Source organism: Dipodomys merriami, unplaced genomic scaffold (genome assembly GCF_024711535.1).
Source record: "Dipodomys merriami isolate MVZ:Mamm:240054 unplaced genomic scaffold, mDipMer1.0.p SCAF_5, whole genome shotgun sequence".
Lineage (NCBI taxonomy): Eukaryota > Metazoa > Chordata > Mammalia > Rodentia > Heteromyidae > Dipodomys > Dipodomys merriami.
Genome location: NW_027206068.1, coordinates 4686881 through 4704503, shown reverse-complemented (window position 1 = coordinate 4704503; position 17623 = coordinate 4686881). Strand labels below are relative to the sequence as shown.

Below are 17623 nucleotides of genomic sequence, written 5' to 3'. Positions count from 1 at the left end.
AACTTGGGGCCTACATGCTGTCCCTGAGCCTCTTTGTGCTTAAGACTTGAGCTCTACCACTGGGGCCACAGCGCCACTTCTGGCTTTTTCTGAGTAGTTTTATTGGAGATACGAGTCTCAGATTTTCCTGCCCAGGCTGGCTTCAAATCATGATCCTCAGATCTCAGTCTTCTGAGTAGCTAGGATTACAGGCAGGAGACACGAGTAGTGCATGGCTAGACTATTCTTTATTAACCTAGTCTCCTTTAGAAACTGAGAGGCAGAAGAGAGGGGTGAGTTGGGAAAAAGAAAGACTCTTATTTTATTATCTACTTTTTAGCATGATTTGAATTTATTTTCCTAAAGCTTATGCTTTGTTTTCCTAAGAAAAATTTACAACCACCCAGACACTGATGGTTCACATCTGTAATCCTATGAGGAGCCTGAGATTTGAGGATCTCAGTTCAAAGCCACAGTCAGAAAAGTCCATGAGACTTTTATGTCCTGTTAACCACCAAAGAGCTGGAAGTAGAGTTGTGACTCAAAAAGAGGAGGAGGAGGAGGAGGAGGAGGAGGAGGAGGAGGAGGAGGAGGAGGAGGAGGAGGAGGAGGAGGAGGAGGAGGAGGAGGAGGAGGAAGAGGAGGAGGAGGAGGAGGGGGAGGAGGGGGAGGGGGAGGAGGGGGAAGAGGAGGAGGAGGAGGAGGAGGAGGAGGAGGAGGAGGAGGAGGAGGAGGAGGAGGAGGAAAAATTGGTTAAATGAAAAGGAAATATTATATGTAGCTTCTTATTGATAGTATTGCATATGCATTTGCCCTTTCTTCCGGGAGGACAGGAGAGCAAGGCATAATAAACAGAGGATTCACCTACTTTGGCTAGGGAAACTCAGGCACCACACAAACTGGACAGTTGGTACTTGCCATGATGCATTTAAGGAGAGTGAGATGCCATTGGCCCAGATGAGGTCTACGAATAGATGGATGATCAAAAGAAATTGTGGTGCATGGAAGCAACTGAACATTTATTTAGCCATATAAAAGGATAAAACCCTGTCATTTGGGACAACACAGATGGTTCTAATGAGCACTCTGTTAAGTGAAGTAAGCTAGGAGGAGAAAGATAAATGCTGCATGTTTTCACTCATATGTGGAAGCTAGAAATTTGATCTCACAGGAGTTGAGATGAGAAATCTCAAAGGCTACTTCTCTCCCAACCATTTCTGGCTTTTTGTTGGTTATTTGGAGATAAGAATCTTCTGGAATTTCTTGCCCTGGCTGGCTTTGAACCAGGATCAACAGATCTCAGTCTTCTGAGTAGCTAGGATTACAGGCATTAACCACCAGCACCGGCCAATTTGACTTCAATTTATTTTTTAATTTGGCCATTAATCTCACTGGTCACTATCCTTTAGCTTTTTTGCTCAGGGGTGGTGCTCTACCACTTGAGACACAGCTCCATTTTCTGTTTTTTTTAGTAGTTAATTAAAGATAATACTCTCATGGACTTTTTTTTTTGGGGGGGGGGGCGGTCGTGGGGCCTGAACTCTGGGCCTGGGCGCTGTCCCTCAGCTCTTCAGCTCAAGGCTAGCGCTCTACCACTTGAGCCACAGCGGCACTTCCGGCTTTTTTCTTTTTGCTTATGTGGTGCTGAGGAATCGAACCCAGGGCCTCAGGCATGCAAGGCAAGCACTCTACCACTGAGCCACCTTCCCAGCCCTCATCTACTTTCTTGCTAAGGCTAACTTTCAACCTCAGTCCTCAAATCTCAGCCTCCTGAGTAGCTAGGGTTACAGGCATAAGATACCGGTGCCCAGAAACTGACATTCTTAATAACAAATCTGGGGAGGGGGGTGTTACTGAATCACCCTCTTTTTTAAAATTAAATATTCAAGTACTAGCAATTTCATCGGATTCTACCTCATGTATGTAAAATACTTGAAAACAGAAATATCTGATACTTGCCTTTTTTCATATCTATCAGTTCTTGAACTATGCCTTAGTGCAGTGTCCTAGTTGAGTTTCAATAAATGTATTTTGTAGATATGGAGGAAATAGGTCTACTGAGCTCTTCTATCTTTCGGAGAACAATTACTAATTCTTTGTTCTTTCTTTTTCAGCATTTTTCAGAAAACACTAGTTATGAATGGGCACTATCTTTTTGGTTTAGATCCTGATTAACCAAGTAATCTGTGAAAGTCTGGGTCCTGGGAGATAGAAGAACATCTTGGAATCCATTTCTGATTTCAGCAATGGGATCTGAGATGGTTACTTTGTTTCCTGCACCACTGTGGATCTTCCATATCAATAGAGACTTGAGCCAGTGAAATTTATTTATTTATCTGTTTGTTTTGTGCTGTTACTGGAGCTTGTATTCAGGGACTAAGACATAGTTTTTTAAATTCAAAACTGATGCTCTACCACTTGAGCCATGCCTTCATTTCTGGCTTTTTGGTGGTTAATTGGAGATATGAGTCTCAAGGTCTTTTCTGCCTGGACTGGCTTCAATACTGCAATCCTCAGACCTCAGCCTCCTGAGTAGCTAGGATTAAAACATGAGCCACCAGCTCCTAGATAAACCAATTGATTTTTAAGGCCCTCTGGCTATTTAAGACCCTTGCTATTGGATATTTTCTCAATGCTGTCCATGTATTTGTTGAAACACAGACACAAGAATTATTTCTTAAATAGTAATGAGTATTGTAATTTGGTTAAAATTACTTGGATTGAACTCTTTGAATCAGCCAAACATTGTCCTAAGTATTTTCTCATTTCTACTATATAAAGACTCACTGAAGAGGATACAGTTATCTCCAAATCACAAATATCTGAGTCTTAGATAACTTAAGTAACTTAGATAATTAAAGCAACTGACAAGAAAGCCCAAAAATCCAGAGTTGGCTCTAGAGTATGGTCAGATCTAGTCTGTGGCTGTAAGGCCTAGATTGTAACTGTCATACACTTTTATAATAGAACAAAGGTTCTATATTCATACTGCTTTTATTTACTCCAGGAATTATGGTCCCTTGAGTAATTATGTATACTTAAAACTCATGCATTTGAGATGGGATGGAGTTTTGCCAGAACTTTGTTGGGTGAGCTATAATCTACTTCAGAAATCATTGATAAGCTAATGATAGAATTTCTCATCTAGTTTTCCCATAAAATCTTCTCACAGGTAGTGCTTTATTTATAAGATTTAATAGTGAGTTAAATATAAATTGGCATATTTTTAAATTAGTCAGAACTTCCTTTCATTACTCTAAACAAGGGATATCTTCTTGCATCTTCTAAAGCATTCCATTTAACTTAAATATTTGCTGTCTTACAATGTCTACTTATGTGTATTTACATGCATTATGCATATTCTTAGGGAAAGGTGGCTATTTGGAACTATACATGTTTTTTTGTATGTTACAGCTGACCAAATAATACCATATGTTTATTTGCCATATGAAAATTCAGTTATTATTGCTATATTTTCCCCCAGTCCTCTGAGCTAGGCGAACATTGTGTTTTTTAGCTTTTTAGCATTTCATCACACTTGAATAGAGACATGAGCCATGTTATTTTTCCCTCTTGCAGTAGGGTCAATCTAGACCTAAATTCCACACCACAGCAATGCACTACAGTGCATTTGTATTTTGGATGTGTTGGTTGAATATTTGGTGTTTTGTGTGTGTGTTTTTAAAATCTTCTGTTATCTTTGTGTGGTTTCACATTTTAAATGGTAAATGGGGTAAATGTGTTGAAAGTCAGCATATAAACCATTTCACCCATCATGAAGGTTTTCATAAGGCATAAACTTGCATCCTGGATATCTTCCAGCAGTGAAGGAATGTAGATCCCTAGGCAAGGACACACATCAGTGGTTAATGTCTCAGCAACCACAACTCACACTAGGGGGCTTTTAGGCAAATCAGAGGATCTCTTAAGACCCATCAGTGAGCTAAGGCAAGAAAAAGTTGAATTAAGTCTCAGCACTTGGCGAGAATGTGAGTGCAACCAACTTGGCTCCATCTGGTTCTGACTTTTTCCTCCATTCCACTATGCATAAGGAGGCTAATTTTTTATTCTCCCTTCTCCCCGTGTGGTTTCTTCTGCGTTGAGAGGTTCTATTGATCATGATTTTAGAATCACAATCCCTACTGTTCTCATTACTCTTTCTTTCTTCTATGCAGAAAATAAATAAATAAATATCAAGATACAAGATCAGGGACACTTAAGAGCTGACATTTTAGGGTGGGAACTGGAGACAGATAGCATTCTTAAGAGGCACATCTGTTGATAGCAGCTCCTCCACAATCTCTAGTTGGTATTGTTTCCTAATTAATTACTGGGAAATAATTTGTTAGATCAGTTAAGTTAAAAATAAACAGGAAATTGAGAGCTACTCAGATGTATTTTAGCACGACTTGAGCCCAAACTATAGCATCCCTTTATTGGCTAAGTCCTGATCCTACACCTTCCTCCCTTGGTCCTCATGTACCATGGCATCTACAAAGCCTCAGAGCATTGTAGTGAACTCCAGAGTTATTACTGGGAAGATAATCATAAAAAAATTCATGAAAAAGATTACATTTACTCTCTAGCAATAAGAGGCGATGAATTCCAGGGCAGATGTGAACACCAGAGTGCTCTGTACAAGTTGAGCCATGGACCAGCTTCTTAGGACAGAGGTTGTCATCTCTATGCAGTCATGTCACAAAGCATTGTGTGTGTGTGTGTGTGTGTGTGTGTGTGTGTGTGTGTGTGTGTGTGTGTGTGTGTGTGTGTGTGTGTGCCAATCTTGGGGCTTGAACTTAGGGCCTAGGTACTATCCCTGAGATTTTATGCTCAAGATTAGCCCTCTACCCCTTGAGACACAGCACTTTACTTCTGGCTTTTTTTTTTGTAGTTAATTGGAGATTAGAGTCTCACAGACTTTCCTGCCTGGACTGGCTTTGATCCATGAGACTCAGATCTCAGCCTCCTGAGACAGGTAGGAGGTGTGAGCCACTGGTGCCCAGGTTGTTACAAGACTTAGTGGGAAGCAAATGGCCTGGTCTCTGCTGATCCAGCTTCTACATCTTTCAAGTTACCATTTTATGCAGATTTTTTTATTTTCATAAAAGTTTGTATAAGACTAGTTTGCTACTACCAAAAGGAAACTTCCCCTGACCACCTTTTTTAAACCCTCAAGGGTTGAGAGTTTAAAATTGAGTTATCACATGACATGGTGTATGTACTTCCTGTATTCTCCTATTGTGAACTTTTCCTCATATAAGAGGTGAAAAATAGCACTGTGACATTCAGTTACTCTGTGTGTGTGTGTGTGTGTGTGTGTGTGTGTGTGTGTGTGTGTGTGTGTGTGTATGTGTGACAGTACTAGGGCTTGAACTCTGTCCCTTAGCTTTGGGTCTTGCACCACAGCTCCACTTCCAGCTTTTTGGTGAATGATTACAAATAAGATTCTCACAGACTTTCTTGCCAGAGTTGACTTCAAACTGCAATCCTCAAATCTCAGCATCCTGAGTAGCTAGGATTAGGCGTGAGCCACTAGTGCCCAGCTCCTGATACTTTTAAAGTCTTCTATTTTAGGACAATGAAACCAGCACTGACAATGCACATGCCCAAGTTTTAGTGTAACATGAGCCCTTTCGATCAATTTCTCTTTGGCCTTTTGCTTTTCCTTGGGAAATTCTTATAATCCTGCCCTATCTTTAACTATTTATCTTGTATTGGCTATCCAAATATACTCAATAATGCTCTCTCTGAAAATATGCCAATTGCACTAATTACAGCTAAGCTGGAATATTATATCGTAATGTCTGTTTCCTAGAGAATGTAATACTATTCCCCAAAGCACCTTCTCTGTACTTGGGCAGATTCTATTTTAAAGATTCCAGTAAAGGTTCTTTTATACATTGGGGGTGATTTTACTTGCCAGTCACCTAAAATGTTGGTGTCATTTTTATAGGAGTTTTATTATTCAGACCAATAGAGAAATGGTACATGAGTTTTCATCACATTTTCTAGGCATTTTTACAACTGATTTGTCATTTATATGCTCTCCCAGAAGTCAGGGGTCATCCACAGGGGTTGATCATCTTGCCTGTTGTGCTGAGCTGTCAGCTTGTGAGGCACCTACAATTACATCTTCTATTGCCCTGGAACGTTATTAGAATCTTGGTATTAACTCTTCTTCATGTATCAATCCTGGATTGGTTTCCATGGTTTAAGTCCTCACCAGCTGTGTCTCACATGTGGTTTGTATCTCCTAACTCAAGTTTAAGTTAACTCCAGAAGAACAGAAGCTTTAGGACTTTCAGCTTCGATGGGAAGGAACCATGTTATATTTTCCCAACATTGGATTCCTCAGAGTAGAACAGGAGTCCTCATTCCTACGTGTACCAGCAAAGTTAATCTAACCCATTCAAAATAAAGATGGTACTTTTTAAGACCTAATTTTATTTGGCAAATACTACTTGGTGAAGCATAAGCAACGTTTGTATTTGTATGGATTGTAGTTTATTCCTATTTCCAAGAGAACTCATGGTGACAGACCTTTGCATGCAGGAATAAGATTTTTTCTGCAGTGGACACAGTGGACCCTTTTCTGCCTTCCCCAAGCAGCTGCTCCTTCTTCAGTTAAGTCAATTATACAATTGGAAAAAGAGCTTCTGGATCTTGGAGAGACAAAAAAAAAAGACCCGGCCTATGTAGCTCCGAGTAAGAGATCCTATCAGAGTCCTCAAACACAACCCAGCACAAGCAAATTTGTGGGGAATAAGTGGGAAATGCCATACCAGAGAAATTTTGTTAGAATATGGGAAGAGATTTTTTTTTAACATAGGTTTCTTTAGACCTGGCCACTGAATTTCTGGAGAAGATATTTTATGATAACGATCATTAAAGATATGCACAGATTGGCTAGAAGAATGTTCAGTGGATAACAAACAATAGTTTGGTCATGAAGAAAAAAATGATGGAAAACAATATATAAGTTGACAAGTAGAATTCAAATAAATCATCATGTATATATTATAAATGAAATTATGGAAGAATGGGCCCTGGCAGAGAAATAATGTTAATGAGAATGTCTATATGCTAACTTATTTTGCCGGTTGCCAGTGGCTCACCCCTGTAATCCAAGGTGCTCAGGAGGCTTAGACCTAAAAGATATGGTTTAAAGCCATCCTAGGCAGAAAAGTCATTCTTATAGACTCCATCTCCATCTCCATGTAATCAGGAAAATGCTATACTGGAGATATGGCTCAAGTAGTAGCACACCAGCCAGGAGTTTTAAAAAAAGCCCAGATAGAGTACAAGGCCAAGCTAAACGATGGTACCAAACATAGCTTATTTTGAAAAATAATATGCTACTACATAATATGTAGATACATATAAAATATATATGTGCATGTATCATATTGTAATTTTAATAGTAGGATTGTGTGGGATCACAGTTATTTGCTTTTGCTTTCCTTTCACACATTTTTATCTCTCATGTTTGTTTACTTGGGTAGGGCAATGATGTTCAGGGATTTTTTGTTTTTGTTTTTTGTGCTAGTCCTGGGGCTTGAACTCTAGGCACTGTCCCTGAGATTTTTTTTTTCTCAAGGCTGGCATGTTGCCGCTTGAGCTACAGCTCCACTTCTGGCATTTTTTTGGTGGTTAATAGAGATAAGATTCTCACAGACTTTCCTTCCTGGGCTGGCTTGGAACCACAGTCCTCAGATCTCAGCCTTCTGAATAGCTAGCATCACAGGCTTGAGCCACTGATACCTGAGCAGTGATGTTGCAAGAAAAAATATGTGTTGGTCCCAACCCGGAAACATCAGCTCAATCTACTTACCACCTTCTCCTGCAGCCTTCTCTAGCTGCCCAGGTGAGGCCTGGACACGTGGGCTTCTAGGGCCAATGACTAGTAGAACCTCACACCCCTGTTTTTCTCTGCAGGAAAGGAAAGTCCCCCAGTCAGTGATACTCCAGATGATGGTGATGAACCCATGCCTGTCCCCGAAGACCTTTCCACCACTTCTGGAGGACAGCAGAATTCCAAGAGTGACCGTGGCATGGGTAAGTGGGCTTGTCCTGGCAGCCTTCAGGATGGCACATGCTCCGTTCTTACAAAATTACTATCGCCTAGTATCCTTCCAAAGCAGTGATCAGGGGTCATGAGACATTTTACCACTGTTTCTTTCAGCGGTCAAGTTGAGGAAATATAATGTGGACATAGGCAGATTGAGGTCCTCTTGCATGTTAGAAAAGAAACAGTCATAGGCCAGAGAGTGGTAGAGTTGAGGATCGCTCTGCTATAGGGTGTGTGTCTCCATTACTCCCTCTTTCCTCAGTGCATTTGAATGAATATCAAATCTTATGAGTATTCTTTGTGCTGTAACAACAAGGTGACTTTTCTTTAGAGCTAAGGGTTAGTTAGGAGGAGCCTCCCTGGCTGAATATGTTATCCCTAGACTCTCTACTTGTTAAAGGTCAGATGTAAGTAGAAATAGAAGATTGAGTAGCCCATACTCCTTTGGCACCTGTTACAACCTTGTTCAAATAATTCAACTGTATGGAAAATTAGTAAATATTTGGCAAATATTAAACAATTTGAATTCAAAATATTTCAGAGAAATGTAGGTTATCCAAATTAGCAAACATTCATATTCCTTTCCAAAAAGGGATTGGACTGGAACAATGCCAAATCACTCCACTGGTAATTTACACATATTACCATTCATGTTTGGAAAACTTTTTCCCACCCATTTTACTGGAAGAAGAGAGAGGCTCAGAGGAACTCATTGAATTAACCAACATCAAATGATGGAGTCAGAGTTAAACTCAGTTTCTGGCTTAAAAGACTAGTTTTCGTTCCACTGTGGCATGTTCTCATAAGCTAATGAGTCCTTGACTCCTTGGAATGTCTACTTGTTTAAAAGAGAGAAGATAATGGTGTGATATTGAGAGCACTCATTTACCTCAAAGAGCATCTGAAAGGATGCCAAGGTATAAAGAGGTACACTATTTGGATGTGGATCAGCCACATAAGCCCTACAACTTGTCTTTCTAAAAGATATCCTGCCAGGCACACACCTGTAATCCTAGCTAGTCAGGAGGCTGAGATCTGAGGGTCACGGTTCAAAGCCAGACCAGGCAGGAAAGTCCATGAGAGTCTTATCTCCAAAAAACCACTAGAAAGCCAGAAGTAGTGCTGTGGCTCAAGTGGCAGAATGCTAGCCTTGAGCTGAAGAGCGCAAGGACAGCAACCCAGGCCCAGAGTTCAAGCCCCAGGACCAACAAAAATAAATAAATAAATAATAAAAAAATAAAGGATATCCTGATGCTATCACTAGGAAACACATTGTGCACGGTACCACGTGTCTTAGAAATGAAATTAATGTTGGGCATAATAGTTCTATATAAGTTTTAACCTAGCAATGCAATTAATGGCACAAAAATAGGACTAAAGCCATTTGGTATAAGGAACCCAGAGAACCAGTATATTTGTGAGTTTATTAGTTTTTATTAGGCAATAGCAAGGCTTGTGGAAAGGAAGTGGGTCATCCCCTCTGTAAGGTCACAGACATAATTTCAGGATTTCTCAAAAATTGGGGTGCAGATGAGCATGCTTTATTTTAGTTTGCTTATTTTAAAGATTATCTTCTGAATATGGCAAGTGATTCTGCTCTTTCTGTGTGCTGTATTATTTAACACACATTCCAGTAAATACACATACTTATAAATTAAAAGGTCAACTTAAATAACAACATCAAGCTAATAATGAATAAATGGTTAAAAAAAAAAAGAAGAAAGAAAGAAAAACTTGCAGAGGTGGAAGACATGTGAAGCGCTAATGTTGGGAAAGTGCCCCTGGGTTATCTCATTAGTTTAATCCCTGAAGCACTTAACTGTAATGAGTATTGATTTCTCACTTAACAGGGACACAAAGAGCTGCTACAAACAAGTCTGAGACGTTCATAGCATGCAATGGGCTTGAGGGCCAAGAGCCAAAAGAAGTTATCCATGGACCCTATAATGTCCTGAGAGCCCAGAATTAGAGTTAGGATGCTGGCTTGGTTTCTGTACAGAAAGTAGAGGGCTTGCAATGAAATCCTTACAGCAACTAGGGGAGCCTCTGTGGAGTCCGCATGGCGTGGGCATCCTTTAGGGAACTGAAAGTCAGACCGATTCCTAGAGAGTAGAGAGGAATATGAAGTTCACTTGGTATAGATAAGAGGTCATGGTCATGAGTACCAGAAAAATATCCTACATACCTCATCCTCTTCACCTTCTAATGAGTGACAGCCCTGGCTGAGGCTCAGCCTTGGTTGGCATTGGTGGCCGTTTCCCTGGACTGTCTAGCCTTCATCCAGTGTTGAGCTCCCAGTCCATGCTATACCCAGCGTGGTGTTCCCTTGAAATTGGTGTGGGTTTGTCACTTCCTGGAGGTTCCTCTCCTTGTTTCTTGCCACCTGAGACATGATTTTAAGTCTACTTTTCCCTTCAAGATGAAGTTTAAAAAACAGGAACTGCAGAATTGTGAACTTTAATGACTCTGGGAAATGCCTGGTGTGTTTGGTTTGCTGGGGACAGGCAGAGAAAACTGTTTGAAATGGGCCCCCCAAACACTGGGACAAGAAGATCCTATAGGCAGCTGGTGGTCAAAGGAGCCATTGCTGGTAAAGCACATTAGGCACAGGCAGAAAAGGGGTAGAACAGAAAGCCAGGAGAAAAGAAGACCCCAGGGCACTCACTAGAGAAAGACATCTAAGAAAGCCACTCCTTATGGTGAACATGGCTAGAGACAATGCCGTATCAATCCTAATGAAAATCTACTTGCTTTAGCAAGGAGCGATAGGTTATCTGGTAAGATCATTTACAATAGGTAGCAGTCAACCAACGGACTGTGTACATAACCTAAAGGTACAATATTAAAAAATAAATTTGGGGCTATATTTTATCAACTCATTCCATGGAAGTGGGTCAAAAGTACAAAGAATGTAGAGAGATAGCAACCAGAAAAGGAAAAGAAACTCCTCCCTTGGAAGGGAGGAACACATTGAAAATCACTTCTCCTAGCCATTTTCCTCCTTGAGTCTCAGTTTCCTCATTTCAAGAGACCCAGAACAATTAAACACATTTCCCTGAGTGAATTTGCACATGAGAAAAAAATACATAGACCCACTTTGCTGAAGACATGAAATAAAAAAGGACAAAAACGGGTTTTGATGCCAGTCGCTGGTGGCTCATCCTTCCTACTCAGGAAGCTGAGGTCTGAGGATCACAGATCAAAGACAACCTGAGCAAGAAAGCCCATGAGACTCTTACTTCCAATTACCTAGCAAAATGCCAGAAGTGGAGCCATGGCTCAAGTGGTAGAGTACCATTCTTGAGTGGAAAAAGCTAAGAGACAGCAATCAGGTCCTGAGTTCATGCCCCAGTACTGGCAAAAGTAAAATTTTTTTAAAGGGTCAAAAGAGCTGACACTAGGAGCTGGTAGCAATGTCTATAATCCTAGTTGTTTAGATGGCAGAGATCTGAGGATCTCTGATTGAAGCCAGCCTAGGCAAATAAATCTTCGAAACTCTTTTTTGCAATGAACCAACAAAAAGCTGGAAGTGAAGGTGTGGCTCAACTGGTAGAGCACCAAGTCTTGGCACTAGTCCCAGTACTCTCAAATGAAGAAGAAGAAGAAGGAGAAGGGCGGGGGGAGAAGGAGGAGGAGGAAAGAGGAGGTGGAGGAGGAGGCTGAAAAATAATACAACTTGTACAACACAGAAACCTTACAGATTTATGTGAGATTTATACAGGCGTTTTTTTGTACCTAAATTGAGAATAGAGAGGGATTGGGTGACATTGTAACATCACCAAGCATAGAAGATAAATTCATAAAATTATTATAACAATTTATTCATAAAGTAAGCAAATTGAATGCAATCACAAAATAGAGGCATCAATTGGAGTAGGGAAAGATGAAAAGAGATTTAGGGTACTGGGTGTTCCAGATCAAGTTTAGACCAAAGGTGCTTGCTGTCCCTGTGGATAATTCAGAGAAAACTGAGGAGAAAAGGAAAAAGGGGGAGAAATATAACAGTGAAGAAAGATTTGATCATAATGCTGAGAGAAGTTTTGATCATAAATGATAGTAGAGGGTCTGCCTTAGAAAAGACAGGGAAGGGATGATTTGGAAAAGTTGTAATTACTGCTAGAGGTGTCACTGAGTTCTACAAGAATCTAAATAAAACTAGACCATTGTAATAAATTAACTGGGGAGAAATGATTGAATTTGGCCTTCAGTGATGAGTGGTAGCTAACATGGGTCGGTGTGTCATTCCCAGAATAAGAAAAGTAAGAATCATATCACATTGGTGGACTAGATCTGGCATAAATGTAGAGAACTATAGGACACAGCAGAGCAAGATAAGAGGTCTTGTTTACCTCTAATTTTCTTCCAGGTCTTTGTAAGAAACGGCATTTTAAATACAGCCTGAAGAATTTGTTAGATGAAGAGGGGAACTTTCTGGCAAGGAGAATTTATTCATCAGAATGGATCTACTTAATGAGACTGTAGCTCTACTTAGCTCATTCTTCTTAAGTGATCCCTTTAAAGCTCTGAGACACTGTAACTCTCTTTAAAAGCTGAGAACTCTCAGCTCTCTGATGTGGTTGTGTCTGAACTATCTTGAAGCTAAGGAAGCACTCAGTGATCTCTTAAGGCAGCCCCAAGTTTACTCAGGTACCAGGACACACATGCAGAAAAGTGAAAAGTAGCCTGACATTGTGAAAACTTGACCAGGATCTCTTAAATCTTCCCTTGAAGATTTAAGTCAGGATTTGAGTCTAGAGAGCAGGTGAGATTGATGTCTTTGAAAACAAAAAAACTTGTGATTTTCTGCCTTTATTTACTCATCCTTCCTTACACGTGTTGTCCTTCTCCGAGTGGCAAGTTCTGCCTCTCATTGACTTGCTCTTTCTAAACCCAGTCTTCCATGTTTCCATGTCCAGTCTATAAAATTCTACTGACAGGCATACAGGCCTGTGTTGCTCTTCTATCTTAGCTAGCTAAGGATTTTAGCCATGTCCTGGAGTGTTTTCACTATGAGATCTATCTTTAAGCATGGAGGGTTGCCTATGAATGCATATGGTGGGTGGGGAAACAGGTGACAGGAAGGAACATAGATAGGGAAAAGGACAGGCCAGGGGATAGAGAAGAAAAGTTTGAAGCTTAAAATCACACACTAAATGTTGGGAAAATGGAGGAGAATGGAAAAGGAATAGGCTGGACTTCATCACTGTTCCTTAATAAACAGTCCTTGCCTGTTGATGATTGAGTTTGGCCTATTATTTTTCTATTCTCCTCCATTTTCCCAACACTAACTAACCCTGAGAAGGATGCCAGGTGGATTCATGCTTTAGAATTGAATCCAAGGGGAAATCCAGAGACGGAGCCATAGAGCTAAGTTAAAAACCAGGGTTAGGCTGGTGTTAAGATGAGCACGTCTTAGGGCTAGAGTTGTGACTCAATAGGTAGTGTGCCTGCCGAGCAAGTCAAGGCACCAAGTTCAAACCTTGGTACCATAAGAAAAAAAATTAAAAATGATGAGCAGGGGAATGCATAGATTGACAGTCAGGATAGTGTTACATAGTGCTTACTCTTGGTCAGAAGGAAATATGAGTTTGAATATGAAAAGACAGTAAATAAAATATACATATAATGCATGATACATATGATAATGTATTCTATTTATATATATGTATATATATGTGTGTGTGTGTGTGTGTGTGTGTGTGTGTGTGTGTGTGTAGTACAGTCTAGAATGGTCTTTGGATCTCTTGCTGGCCTTCAGTAGTTAAGAGGAAGGTTGTTGGGCTGGGAAGGTGGCTCAGTGGTACAGCGCTTGCCTTGCATGCATGAAGCCCTGGGTTCGATTCCTTAGCACCACATAAGAAAAAAGAAAAAAGCCGGAAGTGGCACTGTGGCTCAGGTGGTAGAGCACTTGAGCTGAAGAGCTGAGAGACAGCACCCAGGCCCAGAGTTCAGGCCCCATGATGGGACAAAAAAAAAAAGAAAAGAGGAAGGTTGCCTCTCAAACCTCTAGTGTTCAGAGACACACAACACTTTGCTTTGAATATTTTGACCAGGAAAAAAAAGTAGAAAAAAATCTCTATCTTCCCCTCCCCTAGGAATTCAGCAGGAAAAGAAATGATTGTGTAATAACATAAATCTAGTTTTCTTTTTTGATTCATTCAATTGCAATAGAAAAATCCTCCTTACTAGCCATAAGTCTCAAGACTGAAGTTGGGTCTCCTAAGAGAATTCATATATGTTTAACTGCGTGTCCCAGGGGAAATGTCCTCCTCAGTTTAAAGACTCTGGCAGGTGACTAGAGTGCTCCAAGGGTGGATAGTGGCTGTGGCTTCTCTTCAGCCTGGAGGAGGGGAGAGGAGCTGGTAAGCGTTTCTCAGGATGGGAAGAGAATGGCCAGAAACTGGTCTCATTGGAGATTGGGCAGCTTGTGGGGTTGGCAGTACGGATGTAAGGCAGCTTATCTAATCAGCAGCTAGAGGAAGTTGTCTTTATCTGTGCAATGCATCTCTTCTGAAGCGATAAACCCCATTTTAGCTCTGGAGAAACATTATCTAGCAGCATCTGAACAGGAGCTGCAGTTGAAAAAAAGCTGCTGTGAAAAAAAGGGTGCAAAGCAGAGAGCTGTTTGTCCAACTCTGTGTGCCTGGTGGTTGGGGTTTGGGTTCGATTTGTTCTTCTCCTTTGAAGGATCACCAAAGCCATATCATTTGGATTTGTATTCACTTTGCTTTTCTAGTTTTGTTGTTGTTGTTGATGATGTTTTGGGTTGTTTTTTTTCTTCTCTTCAGAGTTGAACACACGTGTTATGGTTTCAATGCTATGGATATTTATAATTTATGTTTAATAAAACACTAAGCACAAAATGAACATAATAAATGAATGCCAACAAATGCCATCAAATCATATACAAAAAAATTAAAGACAATCCAGAAAAAGAACCTAGGACCTAATGACCTATATAAAAACATATAGCATTTGTGCAATATTCCCAAAATGAGAATAGAGAATGGCAATAAGCAATCTATCTTTAACATACCAACTGAAAACTGTAAAATTCAAGATAACAACTAGCTGCAAGATGATTTTTGTGTGTGTGTAATATTCATATCACTAGGTATGTTATAGTCAAGCTGCTGAAAGACAGAAAATTTCACTCATCTTTTCTGTACTTCTCTAGTCTTTCAGAGTATTCATTGTCTTAGCGTGTATATTGTTCTTGTAACATTAGTCATTTTTTCTACGATAGGAAAATGCATTGTCTTGGTTGATGACTGCCTACATAGCTTCTCAGGCTCCTAAGTCCCAACTTTTGCCTTCTCCAACTCCATTTCCACTCTCTATTGTCTGCATGTTAATCATGACATACAGAAACATTTTAACTTAGGTTTTCAATTCATGGGTTGAAAATCAATGGCAATATGATAGAAAGGATTTTAAATATTTTTAGGTTGCCCTGGCATTGTATTCAATGTGCACATCCTCCTCAATGGGGAAGAATTTTTTTAAAAAATTTTCCCTCCACACCCCCAACTCCCAAGTTGTATAGTTCATTTTCAATAAGTGTCTACTGAGTATCACTGCTGACTTGGTTCACCCTTTTTCCCACCATTTCTGTGCTTCCCCTTCCCCTCTCCAAATCAGATAAAGTTATATACAAGACAAAAGGTACAGAAATAAAAAAAAACAGTAACAAAAAGGAGGAAACATTTTTAAGCCCACAAAACATAAAATAATTCTGCATTGTTCATCCTGCATTTTACTCTCTCTACTTCATCTTGTGTAGACAGCAACTATTGTTGCAAATACCAATCAGTTGCAAAGTGTCCTTCTTTCATGAATTTTCCAAAACATGAGATAGAAACATTACAAGAATGATTTTCCCACCCTCTAGGCCTTTCCACATTTGGCCAGAAAGGCTCCTTTGTGGCAGGTTATTTTGCTTCATCCTTCAAAGTAAATTCTAAATCACAAACTTTCCATGTTACCTTTGGGTTATTTGGTCAGTGCATAAGGCTTGAGAATTAGTAATCTTCAGAGCAACCTGTCAGTTTTTGGTAAACTTGAGCTGGTACTATACTATATGTTACCTCAGGCTAGATTTGTGTAAAAGTGGGCAGTAGGGGGTTAGGGATATCCTTGGAGAAAAGTTAAACAAGTGTGTGATATACATTTATTTATGCGTGCATGGTACATATGCAGTGTGTGATGGTTGTATGAGTGTTTGTGACATATGTATGTGTGTGGTAGATGTGTGTATAAGGGTATATGTGTTGTGTGTATGTACATGTTGTGTGTATATATGCATATTGTTGCGTGTGCTATGTAATATTGATGTATTTACATTTATGTATGCATATAAATTTATATGTGTGTATGTATTGTATGTATATTTGGTATGGTTATGTGTGTATCTGTGTGTGATATATACATGGAAGGATATGTGTTACATGGTATGTGGTGTATGTTATATGTGTATCTGTGGTGTATAGGTACGGTGTATGTGAATATGTGTGGAGTGTGTGTTATATTCATGTGTACATGGTATAACTATGTATATGATATATGATGAATATGTATTTGTGGTATGTGTATGGGGTGTATATTGTGTGGTGTATATATTTATGCAGCATATATGTGTGTAAATCATGTGTAGCATGTATAGATTGTGTGCATGTGGGTAGTATTGGGATGCTTATTTGTATGGTATATGCATAGTATGTATGGTATATGGTATGTATATGTATAGAGTGGTGTGTGTGTGTGTGTGTGTGTGTGTGTGTGTGTTGGCACAGCTATCTCCTCTTGGAGAAGGTAGCGCTCTCTGCCTGAGAGCTTTGCAGGTCATTAGGGCCCTGGCTCTGTTCTGTTCTACTTTGTTGACCCTGGCAGTGGCTTTGTGCCACTTCTGCACCTAGGAGATGAGTGGTGTCAGGGATGAAATGTATGCAAGGCAGGCACTAAGGTAGAACACAACCCAGATGGTCATTGCAGCCTCTACTGTTGACATTGTTACTTGTTCATCAGTCTGTACTTGACAGATGTCAGATATCTCAAGTTACCTGGGACTGCAGAGCATGCACTTGTGACCCCTGGTAGCAGGTGTCTTGGGCAGAAAACCATCAGACTTCATGTAAACCCAACCTCCCTTCATAATATACATGCAGGGCAGCAGGAGGTCAGTCTGGAAGGATCTGGAGGGCCCATGAAGGGACTGACTGAGCAAGCATCATTTCTGTACCAACAACTAGAATGACTGGGTCCTCAGAGCCCTGCAGGCCCTACCTGCGTGGCCTTAGTGGGATGAGGATGCTGATGGAGGGGCACAGAGACACTCCCATGTTTCGGCCGGCCTGGTGCACAGGAAAGCTACTGTGTCCTTGCTCCCAGTGTTTGGAGATTGCTGACCACGAAGCCCTGAGAGGTCTCTAATGCCCAACCCTAAGCTTGGCCATGCCCCTGCTCACTATCCCTACGGTCCTTTGCTGCATTTATATTAATTAGGATTTGTGTGGATGCTATTTAGGTATCTCCATTCTAGGTTTTCTTTCTCTGGTCCTGCAGAAATGAGTATACCCC

General features: G+C 40.4%; 1 protein-coding gene across 15 annotated transcripts in view; it reads left to right on the top strand.

Moving 5' to 3' along the window:
* The window catches only part of Ikzf1 (IKAROS family zinc finger 1), a 101524-nt gene that overhangs the window by 19349 nt on the left and 64552 nt on the right, over positions 1-17623 (top strand). For all 15 annotated transcript variants that reach the window (XM_069995996.1, XM_069996005.1, XM_069995994.1 and 12 more), the window contains one exon: positions 7915-8034. In XM_069995996.1, the coding sequence (XP_069852097.1) occupies positions 7915-8034 (120 nt within the window). The remainder of the gene's footprint in view (positions 1-7914; positions 8035-17623) is intronic.